General features: G+C 43.1%; 1 protein-coding gene across 5 annotated transcripts in view; it reads right to left on the bottom strand.

The window, feature by feature from the left end:
* The window catches only part of cdk14 (cyclin dependent kinase 14), a 634,917-nt gene that overhangs the window by 147,219 nt on the left and 470,740 nt on the right, over positions 1–16,958 (bottom strand). For all 5 annotated transcript variants that reach the window (XM_068006560.1, XM_068006534.1, XM_068006551.1 and 2 more), the window contains one exon: positions 1,821–1,960. In XM_068006560.1, coding sequence (XP_067862661.1) covers positions 1,821–1,960 — 140 coding nt within the window. The remainder of the gene's footprint in view (positions 1–1,820; positions 1,961–16,958) is intronic.

The following is a 16,958-nucleotide window of genomic DNA, read 5'->3' on the forward strand; positions in this document are numbered from 1 at the left end:
TCCACTTTCAAGGAGCTATGAACCTGTACTCCTAGATCTCTTTGTTCTATAACTCTCCCCAACGCCCTACCATTAACGGAGTAGGTCCTGGCCCGATTCGATCTACCAAAATGCATCACCTCACATTTATCTAAATTAAACTCCATCTGCCATTCATCGGCCCACTGGCCCAATTTATCAAGATCCCGTTGCAATCCTAGATAACCTTCTTCACTGTCCACAATGCCACCAATCTTGGTGTCATCTGCAAACTTACTAACTATGCCTCCTAAATTCTCATCCAAATCATTAATATAAATAACAAATAACAGCGGACCCAGCACCGATCCCTGAGGCACACCGCTGGTCACAGGCCTCCAATTTGAAAAACAACCCTCTACAACCACCCTCTGTCTTCTGTCGTCAATCCAATTTTGTATCAAATTGGCTACCTCACCTTGGATCCCGTGAGATTTAACCTTATGTAACAACCTACCATGCGGTACCTTGTCAAAGGCTTTGCTAAAGTCCATGTAGACCACGTCTACTGCACAGCCCTCATCTATCTTCTTGGTTACCCCTTCAAAAAACTCAATCTAATTTGTGAGACATGATTTTCCTCTCACAAAACCATGCTGACTGTTCCTAATCAGTCCCTGCCTCTCCAAATACCTGTAGATCCTGTCTTTCAGAATACCCTCTAACAACTTACCCACTACAGATGTCAGGCTCACCGGTCTGTAGTTCCCAGGCTTTTCCCTGCCGCCCTTCTTAAACAAAGGCACAACATTTGCTACCCTCCAATCTTCAGGCACCTCACCTGTAGCTGTCAATGATTCAAATATCTCTGCTCGGGGACCCGCAATTTCCTCCCTGACCTCCCTATTGAGTGAACAGAGTTCTTTAGGGTGAAATGACCAACAGTACACTCAACTCAATTGGTGAATCCAGTGATAGCATAGAAGCTTTGCTGTGTGGTCAACTGTTTCCCACGTTCCTAGAGAAATGAATTTGTCAGCCCTCTGGAACAGTACATCAGTCATCACCTGCATGCAGCTGGACATGGTGCTCTGGCTAATGTCAGGGAAAGAAAATCACTCCCTGAAATGCTGGGAATGACCATATGACTAAAAAAGTTGTAATTTTGGCAATCACAACCAGAACAGCTGGAATCACTAAGGACCCATCTAAATCAGGTGCCACCTGAGCCGAGTCCTACAAGTTACATTGCTCCTCAGAGACATTCAGGTAATTGATCCAGGGCCAGTACAGCTGTTTCCAGCCTTGGCTCTTCTCCTCTGTGGTTGGATCTCCTGATCCTCATCTGACAGCATTGTTGTCGTTGTAACTGATGTAATATGCATTTGTTTAAATCATTAAACAAGAAGTGTTTAGTCCTGTGGTGATATCAAACCCTGGTTCCACTTGCACTGATGGGTTAAATATCAGTAAGGCTTTTATGATAGTCAAAAATCATCTTCTATCTGAACTGGACTGTGGCTGCTCCCTAATAATTGGCTTAACTTGTGTTTTTTGGAATACTGGGGTAAGGATTTAATATCAAGTTAAGCCCATACTGGAAAATTTTGCATTCAAACTAACAAAACAAATGGTAACTTTAGGTTTGCTATTTTTCACTTGGTCGGAAGTTAGTGCCAAAACTATCAAGTCAAAACAAGCTTCAGAAAGTACTACTTTGTACAAGAAAAATTAAGAATATGGATTTGCAATTATATGTAAGGGGAACTTTTCAATAATACTTATTTCAAATAAAATACTCATCTTTGTGAATCACACATTTTGATTTTGTAGATTCCGAATAAAGCTGATGATATACTCACTGTCTGAGAGCTCCCACAGCCGTGGGGGAAGATCACTGAAGTACTCGTGGTTTAGTGCAGTTAGAGCTGACAGTCTGTTCTTTGGGAAGCACTGTAGAAGCTTAGAGGCAAGATCTTCAGCATGGACCACATAATCTAGTCTGAAATGCAAGGGTGCAAAAGGACATTACATCTATTTGAAAGGAATATAATTGCATCACCTAACACAGGATCAACGCTTCACTGAAAATGGAAATGGCAGCAGGAGCTACAAAGCGCACAAATAATTAGCTGCAACATGAAAGCACGGCTTCTAGTGAAATGCTATGCAAATTTTATGCATGCATGAACAAAAAATCTTTTGCTGAGCAAAAATATTTTAATCAATATAAATTCACCAAAACTCCTCACAGGCATCAATCCATTTACTTTACTGTCTCAAGGTTACCAAAAAAATGCAGGAAAAAATGCAACTCCACTGTTTCTTATAGTATTATGTATGTGAATCTTTTCTAGGAATACCAAGCATAGAATTCTTACAAGCCTGAAAACATTAAAGCAGTTGAGAATTAATTTTAATAATTCACATATATTTTAAACTAGGTTTTCAACCAAGAATGATGGGAGAAATCTCTCTAATGGCCAAATCTGTCCAGTTTTTATTCTTACACCAAGAAATAATTTACTTCTCAATTCTGGAGAAGGAATAAAGAAGTTAGAAGTGTGGAGGTGGTGTACATAGCACTTCTTCTCAGTGGGAATGTATCCTCACAAAAAAGTAGAACCCTGAATATCCAAGTTTGTCAGTAGAAAGTTCCTCCACATATCTGTTTCCCTCCATGTGTTTACAGCCCAATAATCTCCCCAAATCTTTTATAAAATCTGTGCATGCCCCAAATCGTGGGAGCATGTTTTATCCTACATGAAAAGAGCCTTTGTCGCAGGTTGATAGAATTTTATCCGTGGCCAAGTTGAAAAACAGCCACATCCATAAATCTGTACATTTTCAACCAGCAACTTAATGCCAAAGCTTCTCCGGTGCTAACTGACAGCTCAGACTTCAAAGCTCTACATCTGAGCAACGGTGTCACTTAATGTCATTGCCTAGTAGTCTTCACCTTTATAATCCCTAATAAACATTTATTCTAAATGAGCTGTGAATTTTCTAAAGAACCCTCCCACATATGGAATGCTGGACAGAAAATGTCAGCAAATGACAGAATGAATGTGTGATGATTTTAATCAGCTCTGGCAATCTCAATCTTGTCACGAATCACATTAATTATAACGCGGTCTGACACAATGTGCCAGTAAGTGGCATTGTCCATTAACACAATTACAGTACTTTGTTGGCTCTAAGCTTATACATTCAGATATGATCCACACTAAGTTTAGCTCAGTTTCTCATACTTTATGCAATATGAATCAAAGAAGCCACAGTGCATTTGACTATCATGTTTACATCTGTCACAAAGATTTAAAATTACAGTGCATTCAACCAGTGTGGAGATACCATCAGTTATCCCCATTCTATTATGGAATGAAAACTCTCACAAAGCTCCCTGCAGTTCAATCTGTTTAAAACAAAAGGCAACGGTACTTGATCACTGCAATTCACAATAGTGTTCAACATTTATATGCCCTCCTGTCCCACTTTCATAAGGGACCATTTCATAGCACCTTTATATTGGACAAGATCACTTCAAATAGAAATTATTCTGTCCGGCAGTATTCTGGAATTTACCCAATTTATACTATACCAGCAGCAACGATAAACCAATCTAGCCACTTAAAGGTTGTGACTGTAACTTTCATTTTCAGGTTGTAGAGCTTCCCCAACAGCTGGGAAAGGGCTGTAAAGGCAACAGTGCAAAACTGCATTGCTGGCCTGCATAGGCAAAAAAGAAAAAAAATGAGGCTATTTGCTTCACTGCACTTGCTCTGCTACTGCTGGTGGTGTAGGGAAAAAACACCTCAAGGCAATACTCCATGCCATCTTGATTACAACATCTTTGTCAAAGCCGGAGCTGTTGCCAGTGCCAGCACCCCAATGTCGATGCAGCAACAAACACATAAAAACACCATCAGGGCTAAGAAAATAAAGTTCCCATTTTTATACACTCTGCTGAACACTTGGCTTCACTGTGCACTCTCAGAATAGAAACCATCACATCATTTGTGCTCACTCCCTCCTAGGATTTCATAGAAAGGGACCACCCACCCACTGAAAATGTACAAAACTACAACAGAAAACAAATCATTTAAAACAATGTTGTACGAACTGGACATTTTCAGGAACAGCAGTGAAACACTATTTATTACAGAGGAAAAAAGTACTACATTGTTGAGGCCAGCTTCAGAAGTAGCAAACACATTTCAGCCCTACTTCCATCAAGTATCTTCTGTGGTGCCCACTTAAGATAAAATCTTATAAAATTAAATCCCATTTTAAGATTTTTTTTGCTGGAGCTACTATTAAACTATTAACTGCAGAGCTACTGGCCATAAATTTCCAATCCTCCTTAGATACGGGGGTGGTGCCAGGGCACTGGAGAATTGCAAATGTTACACCCTTGTTCAAAAAAGGCTGTAAGGATAAACCCAGCAACGACAGGCCAGTCAGTTTAACTTCGGTGGTGGGGAAACTTTTAGAAACGATAATCGGGGACAAAATTAACAGTCACTTGGACAAGTGTGGATTAATAAAGGAAAGCCAGCACGGATTTGTTAAAGGCAAATCGTGTTTAACTAACTTGATTGAGTTTTTTGATGAGGTAACAGAGAGGGTCAATGAGGGCAATCCGGTTGATGTGGTGTATATGGACTTTCAAAAGGCGTTTGATAAAGTGCTGCATAATGGGCTTGTCAGCAAAGTTGAAGCCCATGGGATAAAAGGGGCAGTGGCAGCATGGATACGAAATTGGCTAAGTGACAGGAAACAGAGAGTAGTGGTGAATGGTTGTTTTTCAGACTGGAGGAAGGTATGCAGTGGTGTTCCCCAGTGGTCGGTACTAGGACCACTGCTTTTTTTGATATATATTAATAACATGGATCTGGGTGTACAGAGCACAATTTCAAAATTTGCAGATGACACAAAACTTGGAAGTGTAGTGAACAGTGAGGAGGATAGTAATAGACTTTAAGAGGATATAGAAAGGCTGGTGGTATGGGCGGACACGTGGAAGATGAAATTTAATGCAGAGAATTGCGAAGTAATACATGTCGGTAGGAAGAATGAGGAGAAGCAATATAAACTAAAGGGTACAATTCTAAAGGGGGTGCAGGAACAGAGAGACCTGGGGGTATATGTGCATAAATCATTGAAGGCGGCAGGGCAGGTTGAGAAAACATTTAAAAAAGCTTTTGGGATCCTGGGCTTTATAAATAAAGGCGGAGAGTACAAAAGGAAGGGAAGTTATGATGAACCTTTATAAAAGCTGGTTCGGCCACAACTGGAGTATTGTGTCCAATTCCGGGCACCGCACTTTAGGAAGAATGTGAAGGCCTTAGAGAGGGTGCAGAAGAGATTTACTAGAGTGGTATCAGGGATGAGGGACTTCAGTTACGTGGATAGACTGGAGAAGCTGGGGTTGTTCTCCTTACAGCAGAGAAGGTTGAGAGGAGATTTGATAGAGGCGTTCAAAATCATGAGGGGTCTAGACAGAGTAGATAGAGAAATTGTTCCCATTGGCGGAAGGGTCAAGAACCAAAGGACACAGATTTCAGGTGATTGGCAAGAGAACCAAAGGCGATCTGAGGAAAAACTTTTTTACGCAGTGAGTGGTTATGATCTGGAATGCACTACCTGAAAGGGTGGTGGAGGCAGATTCAATCATGTCTTTCAAAAGGGAATTGGATAAGTACTTGAAGGGAAAAAATTTGCAGGTCTATGTGGAAAGGGCTGGGGAGTGGGACTAGCTGCATTGCTCTTGCAGAGAGCCGGCATAGGCTCGACGGGCCGAATGGCCTCCTTCTGTGCTGTAACCATTCTATGATTCTGTAACAGAGACCCAGGGATGTCGATAATGAGCCATTTTCTCATTTTAGCAAAGTAACTTACAAAGTCCACTGTGATTTTCATGTTACCAACGATTAATCCAAAGATCTTAAATAGTGATATCTTCAAGTGGACTTTTCCCCCCAAAATCTTTAAACTTCAAATTTGTTTGATAAAGCTTTTGGTCACCTGTCCTAATATCTCTTTATGTGGCTCGGTGTCAAATTTTGTTTGATAACGCTCCTGTGAAGCACCTTGGGATGTTTTACCACCTTAAAGGTGCTATATAAATGCAAGTTGTTATTGTTGAGAGTGCTACCACTGAGCCAAGGCTGACACCTAAGGTAAGTGGGGTGTGACCAAAAGGAACAGAGTATGCACTTTATATATTGGGCAATGAGAAGTTATCTAAATGTAGATTTCTCAGTAGCTTGTTTGGGAGATCTTAAATGTTTTAATGGGGTTGTGTGTATGTCAGACACCTGGTTGACCAAAAATCACAAAGATAATTTTGGGACTTTTCCTTTCACTGGGTTTCTTATTTTTCATGAAGGTTGCAGCACACCACGTTAGTAAAATCACTCAATGTTGTCATCAAGGTCCTCAATTTAATATATGCACACAATTTTATCAGGTGTATACAATGTATTGACAGAATACCATGTGACCAAATGAGTCTGATGCTTAACTATTTCAATTTGTTAATATAAACAAGAAGAAGAATTGGACTTGGTTAAAGGAACTGTGTTGTCTTAAAGTGAGTGGTGCTGAATGCTGTTAATTTATTTAAATTCAGATCACTAGTTTGTTCACATGATATTTGCCAGTGTATGGACCATGATTATCCCCAGAAGACCACATTTATCCACGTTATTTTTTCCAGCTGCCCACCACAATCATTCAGATGACATTCCAGTATTTGTGTGTCTGCGTCATTCCAAGCTGCCACAGGGCTCTTCAGCAGTTTACAGGTGTATCAACCAGATGACTAATTAAATTGTTTACCTTCATAAACAATTCTTCACTTTTGCCACGTGCAACTAAAATTCTGATCATTTAACTGCTTCCTGTTAACTCAGAATCTGCTTTAGCATTCGTTTTTTACAGGTGAAATGGTGCATTCCCAGTGAAGATGTGCAGCTCACATCTTCAGATATCTAGCAAGAGGGATCTCTGCCCCAGTTTCCAGCCCTCCTGTGCCGTTTTCACTGTGGCACCATAGGCCATCAAGAATGTGGAATGCACTGTGAGGGATCTCTCAATGACCACACCTCAAAGCTGTGCAGAGGTGTGCTAATTTGGCACCAATGTGACATGCTAGTTGATACAAGCATCTCTGCCTGATGTATTATTACGGCTATATAATCAAGTCAATGTACATGTGTGAACAATGCTATGGAACTTTTTCATTGCATCAGGAAGCAGATGAATGGCTTCCTCCAGACTGCTCTGGATACATGGTAGGGATGATGAAGGGCCAGCTCCTGTCAGCTCTCGATGACGAATCCCCAAGTTTAGACCTGTGGCATTGTATTGCACGATCCAGAGAAGGCCCTTTAAAATACCCTGCCATTGAACAAGGCATCCACAAGGAACCCAGATCCTTTGTCTTGTAGGACGGATGGCTCCTGGCTATAGACATCATCATCTTTGTCTGTATCACCCTTTTCCTTGGAAATGGTGATGGTCTCATGTAGTAACTGACTAGTGGATAATGTAGAATTACCTGCGGAGGCAAAATAGAGAGCTTATATTGCTGCACTTTAGGCAATGCAAATTGTGATGATTTCGTAACAAGACTTTTGCTCAAGACAGAGTGCCACTAGTTTATTCATATATTTAGTGCATGACAATTGATTATAGGCATTGAACATTATTTGTTACAGATTCATAGGCTTTTACTATATAGTGTTAGAATGTATATTAGGGAATATTTTACAAATATTATTATATTGTGTATTAATGATTACAAAAGAAAGCAACCATGCACATAATACTTACCACATTCAGCAACAGACTTTGATGGGGAGTTGCTGTTGTCCTCCTCTCTTAACAAGAATTGCGCAATAATTTTCTCAGGTTGTGCGATATTTCGTTGTTGGCGTCTGGCTTTCCTGTTTATTCTTAAAAATTTGGTTAACGCTTTAAACTGTTTATTCTTTTGCGACACTCTGCTGTTGAGTACACTCTTAAACAAACTCAATTGTTTTTGCAATGTTAACCATCGTTTTCAACAACCTCTGTCACTGGTGAGCTTGACGGAATGCTTGTTTTTCACAAACTTGTTTTGCAAGCGTAAAGTTGTTCATTCTGAGTTCATAAAATTCTTCAAAATAAACTAACGAATCTCCTTTCAATCCTGGCAAAAAAGTTTACTGTTCTGATCTTAATTGATATAAGGACATTTTTCCTGATCTTTGCCCCTGAGTTTTCTGCTCTTCCCCCCACCCAGAAATTCTACGGATTTACTGGGGCATGGGGGAAGCAGAAGGTGCAGGCCAGATGGAGTGATGTGAATGAGATGGAAAGAGTCATTCCTGGCCTCCCACCTCATTTCCCTCTTCACTCAGAGGGTTGTGAATATTTGGAATTCTCTACCCCACAATGCTGTGGATGCTGAGTTGTTGAGTGTATTCAAGGCTGAGATAGATAAATTTTTGGACTCTCGGGGAATCAAGGGATATGAGGATTGGGCAGGAAAGTGGAATTGAGGTCGAAGATCAGCCATGATCTGAGTGAATGGCGGAGCAGGCTCGAGGGGCCATATGGCCTACTCTTGCTCTTATATCTTAAGTTCTTAACCATGAGTCCGGGAAGAAGGAGGGGTGAGAAGATCAGGAAGGGGAGGGAGGCAAGCGGTGGTTGGCAGCGGCCCACAGTTTTAACGTGGAGCCAAAATCAACAATTCTGCTCCTTCAGGCTCCACATTCAGATAAGTAAAAAACAAAATTCCTACCTTTTTGGTGGCAGCCTCCAGCGGTCCACTGGTTTGGCTGCTCTGTGCCTAAGAAAACTGACTGCAGTATGCATGGGCAATGTGCCTAACGCCTGTTTCAGATGGGCATTCTGGACGATTACAGAACACTCTAACCAATATGGCGTATACTGCATACCAGGCACAGAATGAGTGCGCATGCTACACGCCATAATGGTTCCTTCAGCGCCTGTTTTTCACCTGAAAAACGGGGGCTGTGCGATCCAATTTCTCGGCTGTAGTCTCAAAATTGCCCCAGTTCAACAATAGAAGAGAGATCATATTACAATACTCGTTAGAAAAAAATGGCATGGAGGTTGAGGAGCAAATGGCATATATTCTCACTTATCCAGTGAAATTACATGACTCCCCTGTTCCATTTTGCAAAAATATTAATATCCCTTTGACTTGCCCAGTGTTAGTGAGAAAATGAGCTTTCTTTGAAAGGTGCTGCACAGAAACACAGCACACAAAAAAAATGGCAAGTTTATGCTTCAATACAGAGTGGATTTTGGTACCAGTACGGGAATGAGCTAAAAAGGAGTATAACATCCTAGTTTAGGATGTTAGAGCCATTCGAGACTGCATGTCCCAGCAGACAAAAGATTTAGAGATCACACATGGACACTACAGCAAAAGGCTAAGTATCATTTTAAATCAGGAGCAAAGAACTATCAAGTTTGTGAACTTATGCCAGAGGATTCAACGTTTCAAACCTCAGAATATTTACTATATAAAAACAGCTGTTTTGAATTACTTCTTATATACTTAACAGCAATAACTACTATAAATATCTTGAATTTCAGGGTACATTTATAATGCCACTTTTTCCCCTTGCACCAACGGAAAAGTAACAGTGTAAGTTCAGAGACAGATTCTGACCCCTCTCTGGAGGGGTGAAGCAGCCTCACATTGCATGGGTTAATCACCGCATGGAATACAACTCCAGTGTGGTGTCAAACTGGGATTACATAGTACTCGGGTGGTCTGGTTAAACTTGCCAAGAGCTTACTTAAATGTATTGACAGCAGACACTCTGCTTGTGCTCTCAAAAACATTTAAAATTTAACGGCCAGGGGCACAGCTCTGCACATGCATGTTAACACACACGTGTGGAGCTCTGCTGGATCTGACACTGAATCACAGCCAGGCAGTACAAAGAGGGTACTACCATTTGTGAATTGATACTGTTGATCAAGATTAGAGATCAATAGTTACTGTGTAACTATACCACAAAAATATCTAATAGATTGCATTATAAAAAGTGCATGGTAAAGGGTATCTCTCGGTGAATAACAAGGCAGTAATCCAATTAACTTCAGATATCTTAAATCACAAGTGAATTATGGTCATAAATTTATTAATTAGGCATTATGAATTTTGGGTTTGCCTTAGATATTTGAGTTCAGTAATACTGGTCACTCCCATAAACAGACCCCATGGCCCCGATTTTAGAATGGAGGGATGGCTGTGGGGGGTGAATAGGCACATGGGTAACCCGACTAATAAAATATGTCTGTTTCACACGTGATCGCAAGTGAATTGGTGCCACTTAACGTGGCTTCCGGGTTTGCCGTCCAAAAGCTGTGCAGTGGGCGGATTGCGCACACACATCACAGGCTGTCAGCTGGAGGAGCTCTATTTAAAGGGCCATTGCTCTAAAGGCTTTTTCTGGAGCAAAGACCAAAAAGGCACAATGGAGCAGCACAGGAGCAAGGCTGCTCCAAGGTTCAACGATGCCTCACTGCAGCAGCTACTGGACAGGATGAGGAGGAGGAGGGAAGTCTTTTACCCCGCGGACAGGAGGAAGTGCCCTGCCTCTGCCACCAAGAATGCCTGGCTCGAGGTGGCAGAGGAGGTCACCAGCAGCAGCAACATCTCCTGCACCTGGATCCAGTGCAGGAAGCATTTCAATGACCTAACTAGGTCAGCAAAAGCGAATACACTTATTGATTCTCCTGCATTCCGTGTTCCATATCACCATGCCCCACCCACCCATCTCATTCTGCACTGCCAAGACTACTCCATCACATCACTCCTCACATCCACTTAAGGCTCATCCTCAACTTACCTGCACTTCCTCACCTCCCCGTTAGTCACCCCACCACTACCACTCACCCCAATCATCATCCAATGTGATGGTTCTGTCTCATACTCACCCTCTGATGCATCTCTTTCATGGTCAGCCTCACCCAAAGCAATTCATTCATTGGTTGGCCACTTCACCATCACTCACTCACACGTCTGTTCTTTGTCCCCTTCTAGGAGAAGAGATGGCAAGATGAACGCGAGAGGGTGAGGACTGGAGGGGGGCCACAAGTAGTGGTCCTCACAGACATGGAGCAGGAGGCACTGGAGCTCAGCAGCACCCTCGAGTGCCTGTCCGTCGGGGATGGCGAGACTGGCACCCCACAAATGTCTGGTGACACAACTTTAACATTCATCACACGCAATGTGAATTGATGTTAACAATGTTTGCCATGTTGAACACCTCAGTATGCTCATCGCAACATGACATATCAGTGATGATGCTTAATATTGCCTTCTGTTCTCTTACAGGCCCTTCAACGATCGCAGCGATGGCAGAGGGCGATTTCTCAGATGACCTGCCGGCATCTGAGGGTGCATCGTTACATCTTAGCGAGCCAGCCACCAGCGCAGATACTCACACCTCAGTGGGTCCTAGTAGTGAGTTAGTTGGGTTGGCACCTGGTGAGTCACCACTCACAAGTGAGCATGAGCAGACACTGGTGGCAGGGGCAGCTGTGGAGAGTCCGCGTCGGTGGGAGCACTCCTCTCCAGGCTCTGCTCAGCTGGACACAGATGCTGAACCCTGGGGGTCATCCTTTAAAAGGCAAATGATCGAGGGACAGCAGCACATTTGTGAGGTACTGGAACAGGTGCCACGAGCACTCTCCACAATAGCACAGAGGATGGAGGAGTCCAACTCCTGCATAAGTTGAATGGTGGCACAGGTACGGGAGGGAACCTCTGAGACACTGTCAGAGGGACATGCGTAAGTGTCTGAGATAGTGTTACAGGTAAGTGCGGGAAATGTCTGCAAAGGAGAGAAGGCTAGCATCCGTTGAGCTTCAAGCACGGCTCACAAATAAGTCCATTCAGGCCCTAACAACAGTCGTTCAGACTCAGAGCGAACAACATTCTGCCGCCTTAAACAGGCAGGCAGATACTTTACAACTGGGCTTCCAAGGCCTCATACATGTCCTCCAAACTGTTCTCCAGCAGGGTGGTAGGAGTCATGTGGGCCAGGTCCAGGAGAAGGATGATGGCAAAAGGGGACATGGAAGTGAGGACACCACTCAAAGCGTTCCCACACCTCACCCGTTGCCCCCTTCTCAACCAGTACCGGCAATGCTGCCTCCTCTCCAGGTGGTTGAGTCTGCCCCTGCACAGGTGCAGGTGGAGCAGTCTTTGGAGGGGCCCTCACGGGCTCCTAAACTCAGAGGGCGTAGGCCGAAAGCATCTAAGCAGTCAGGGCATGAACATGAGCAACCTGCCACTACCTCTGCAGCAGCCCCGGGGATGCACCACGTAGAAGCGGTAGGAAGAGAAAGGCTAAGGATTTGTGATCACGAAGGGTATGCACAAGGGTGTCTGACAGATGGTCATGTTTTTCATTTATATTTGGTTTTGGTTAAAGAACCTTTAATGGTGATCATTCTCACCACTACTGCCACGTCTTGCCCATTCTTGACTGGCTTTTGTGATAGGGCCCTTTCATGAGCTTCACCATGAATGGTGACACTTGATGCCACCCATTGGGTCATTTTACTGTGGGTGTATGTGTGATTGCATGACTGTTTTGTGCAGGGGGGGGTGGGGGTGGGGCTGGTGTTGGAGCTGCTCTTTCCAGGTGGTGTGAGGACTGGACTCTTCACACTTTCTGGTGTTAGGAGAACCGTTCACATATCAGTGACTCCCTGGCTTCACGAGCAGCCAGGTGATTCGCGACTCTGCCCATGGCTTCCTCCCTCCTTCTCCTCCTCAATGTGGATGGGGCCTCCTCGGGCAACAGCCCTCTCTGTTGTGCCATGTTGTGCAGGACACAACACACAACTATAATGCGTCCCACTCTGTCTGGTGTGTATTGAAGCGCTCCCCCAGAACGATCAAGGTAACTAAATCGCATCTTGAGCAACCCTTTGGATGCTCAATTGTAGACCTGGTGGCGATGTGGCTGTCGTTGTATTGACACTCTTGCTCGGTGATGGGGTTCCTCACAGGTGTCATGGGCCACGTGTGCAGGAGGTATCCCATGTCCACGGGGAGCCAGCCCTTAAGGGTGTTCGGTGCGTGGAAGAGGGAGGGATGTTGGATTCCCTCAGAATGAAGGAACTGTGGCAGCTGCCAGGGAATCTGCAGCACACGTGAAGGAATCTTTTGCAGTGGTCACAAACAAGTTGTACGTTGGTGGAGTGATAACCCTTTCCGTTGATGAGCAATCCTGGCTCATGTGGAGGTGCTTGTATTGCTATGTGGGTGCAATCGATTTCACCCTGCACCCGTGAGAAGCCAGCCACAGTGTGGAATCCCACTGCCCTCTCCGTCTGGCTGAGGTCATCCATGGGGAAGTTGACATGCTGTGAGGCTCTGCGAAACAAGCCATCGGTGACCTGCCTTATGCACTTGTATGCAGACGACTGAGAGACCCTGGAGATGTCCCCGGTGGCAACCTGGAATGATCTGGAGGCGAAGAAGTTTAACTGCAACGGGTAATGAGATGCTGCGAGGCCCAGCCGGGAGCAGCTCGGCATGAAGGAGCCTGCAGATGTCTGTGACCACCTGGCAACTCACTCTGAGCCTCCCTATGCACTGCTCCTCAGAGAGTTCCAGGAAGCTGAGCCTCGTACTGTAGACCCTGTTGCGAGGGTAGTGCCTCCTGCGACGTCGCTCTCTCTGTTGTTGCCCTCTGTGCTCTTGTGCAGGTGCCTGTGGTGCAGCACTGTGTTGTGGAGATATAAGTGGCAGAAGTGCACGCCGTGCCTGGCGAGGTTGGTGATGTCGCTCGTCGTTGGATGTAGTGGTGAATGCAGCCATGGCGCCCCCCCATCCTGATGGTGTCAGTTTGAGGCGGTCCGAAAAGTTGGTAAACATGTGTGAACAGAAGAATCCTGAGTGGAAACTAAGAATTTTCAGAGAAAACACAAAGATCTCCCAGCCAAAAGTTTGTCTGAAAGAACTGAGTGCCTTGCTGCAATAACTCATCTTTTATCCCCATCTGTCAAACAAGCATTTGAATATCCAACTGGCTGCTGGCTGAAACATGTCTGGTAGAACATGGAGTGTTTCCCACAGCACAGGAAACGCACTGAGGATGTTTGAAAATCGGACCCCTGCCACAACGTGCACAAAATTAAGTATTCAAGAACATCAAGTATCTAAATATCTCTCTTAAGTACCATCCCGCCGGCTTTAATTGCCGGTGGGACTTCCGCATTCATGAGGCGCGTGCGCACCCATACACGTTAGGGGGAACCCGGAAATCTGCGGGTTGGAGCCGGGTTCCAAACCCGCTTGGGATTTCCCCGATTTTCGGAGCTCCCGTGCCCCCAATGCACCCGCTACTTCATTCTAAAATCAGGGCCCATATCTCCTACTGTCCAATATGTTGTATTGACAGAAGGGTGTAACAATGTAACCCTTGTATGAATTGGATATCGTGTTCTTCACGTGTCCCCACATGAGTGTTCCAATCTTGTACAGATGGACTGATTACACTTTGATGAGATGAGCATCTACAACAGTTAACAAACTGCTTTATTTTGCAATTGTTAATTGAACAAAGAGAAACATTTGAAGTAAATCTCACCAAAGTAAGATTTCATAATGTATCTGTCCTGGTATCAAATGAAATAAATAAATACATCACATTAATTCCCTTAGCTTCCTTTTGGAAAGTTCTTACTCTGAAATCTGACCAGCTAGCCAAGCCTAGCTAATGGGCAGCCATTATTAGAACTGGCCCTAAACATTTGTTTCACCCTGCTTTTGTTCCGTGTCCACAGGAAATGAGGGGAAGCTCGCCCCCCCCCCCCTCCTCTGTCCAAGGGTTGGTCAGTAGACCTCCCAGTTAAACTGGCTAGTCTCCCTCACCCCCACACAGTGGAGACCTAGCCAGACCATCTCATGCTGTGTATAGTTAGATGACTTCAGTTCCTACCAACCTCAAGTATGAATGCCTACTGGAAACATCGGAAACAAATTAGCGAATCCCCTACCGTCTCAGATCATTATGGGCACCAGTTATCAACGGCTGCTCATTACCTCCCATGTGATATCATTAACATATCAAACTCCTCTTTGTCTCAACAGCTCCAGCAAGTGGTTGTAAAGTGGATTTTAAACCTTTGTGAACTCATTTTAACATAAAAACACTTTAATATAAACAGGAACATAGGAATCAATTTGGAAAGGCTGTTCCTCTGGTTGTGGAGTTAGTGATGAGGGGTCATCAATATAAAATTGTCATTAAGAGTGTGAGGAGAGAGATTAGGAGAAATGTCTTTACACAGAGGATTGTTAGAGCATAGACTGCTTTGCCAAAGAGAATGGCAGCGGTTATTGTGTCTTTTAAGGGAAAGTGGATAAATATTTGAAGCGGAGCATGTACAAAATTAAAGGAAGAGTTGAGCAGTAGGATTAGTTTTGGATTGCTCTAGCAAAAAGCATCACAGGCACAATGGACCAAATTGTCTCTTTCTGGGCTGTAAATGGCTATGGTCCCAGTATTGTTCATAGTTACATATTTTCTATACAATTCTTTTTCTGAACATTTATTCTTCTTTATAAGATACTGAATGACATAGGATCAGAAAAATACTGACTTTCAGATGTAGGACTTAGAGTATTACATTGCATTTGGATCAGAGGAAAATTGTTTACTCGAAGTATATAAACTTTTAAAGGATACATTTTGATTTTCGTTCTTAAATAAGTATAAATTTTTACAAACTAGTAAAAGGATTTCAAATAATGTAAAGAAATATCTCTTACAGAAGCCAGAATTAGTGCCATTTCTGAATGTATTGAAGTAAAGGTAAATTTACAAGTTTGTTGTGAAGAGGTTTCATTCCCCTGTAATTCATTGTCCAAAAGACTCCATGAAAGAAGCTCAATAATTTCTTGCTATTGAATCATAATTAGTGCAGTTCTTAATTACAAAGTGCAGACAGAATGGATAATTACCATATAAGGCAGTGGTAGCTGTACCAGCTTTGGAACCCTGGCTCCATATTTAATAAAAGCACACAGCAGGAAAAAGTACATAAATGAACAACTGTTTGTACAAGTCTGAACAAAGTACAAAAGAAGAAATAAGTATAAATTGCAAAAAGGTGCCTGAGATGTTTTTTCATACATCATCTATATTTATTTTGAAGTCCAGCATACCTTAACTTTAGCATCAACAAATCTTTACTGCCCAGTGAAGTAAGCTTACTCTGTGATAACTGTGTTCTTCATAGCAGGGACATCTCTAACCATTGTGTTCTATGTCTATAATGACTCATGAATCATATTATATGCATAAATATTTTTCAATAGACCTGCTTTCAGTTGCCATTAAACTAGTAATAACAGAGGGTACAAAATGCTGGAATCCACCTACACACGCAGAACATTTGTCTGTACCGAACATGTGTGTTCTGCTGTGAAGCCTGAACATGTTGCAAAAACATTGCAACAAAGCTTTTATTCCACGTTGCCCAAATCAAGCGGTTATGAAGCCTACATAAACACACAGTGAAACCAAGCTGCTGTATCTACTACATATAAGGGTACTTTTGGCCCTCCATTATCCTCTGCACCAGTGCTTGACTAGAGGCAGTTGTATTTTTCCCTGGAATAAATGGAAAATGTTGTCCTCGCGGTAATTTGCAGTAGTCCCACTGCTCAATATCACATGCTGGAACACTAGCACATTGGTTAGTGGGAAGCAGCAAGCCAACTAACAAAAGAGAAAAAAGGCACAGAAGAATGTGCATGTGAACGTCAGTGTAATTTCACTCCATCTGATGGCCAAAAACTTCACTGTCTGGTAACATAACCATACTACAATATGCAGACTTTTTAAACAGGCTTTATCGATATAGATATATATATCCAGTTTAAGTTCAACATTAAATATCCTATTAATGCATGTAATTTTTGTAGCTAAATGCTTCAGGTA

Source organism: Heptranchias perlo, chromosome 2, assembly GCF_035084215.1.
Source record: "Heptranchias perlo isolate sHepPer1 chromosome 2, sHepPer1.hap1, whole genome shotgun sequence".
Taxonomy (NCBI): Eukaryota; Metazoa; Chordata; class Chondrichthyes; order Hexanchiformes; family Hexanchidae; genus Heptranchias; species Heptranchias perlo.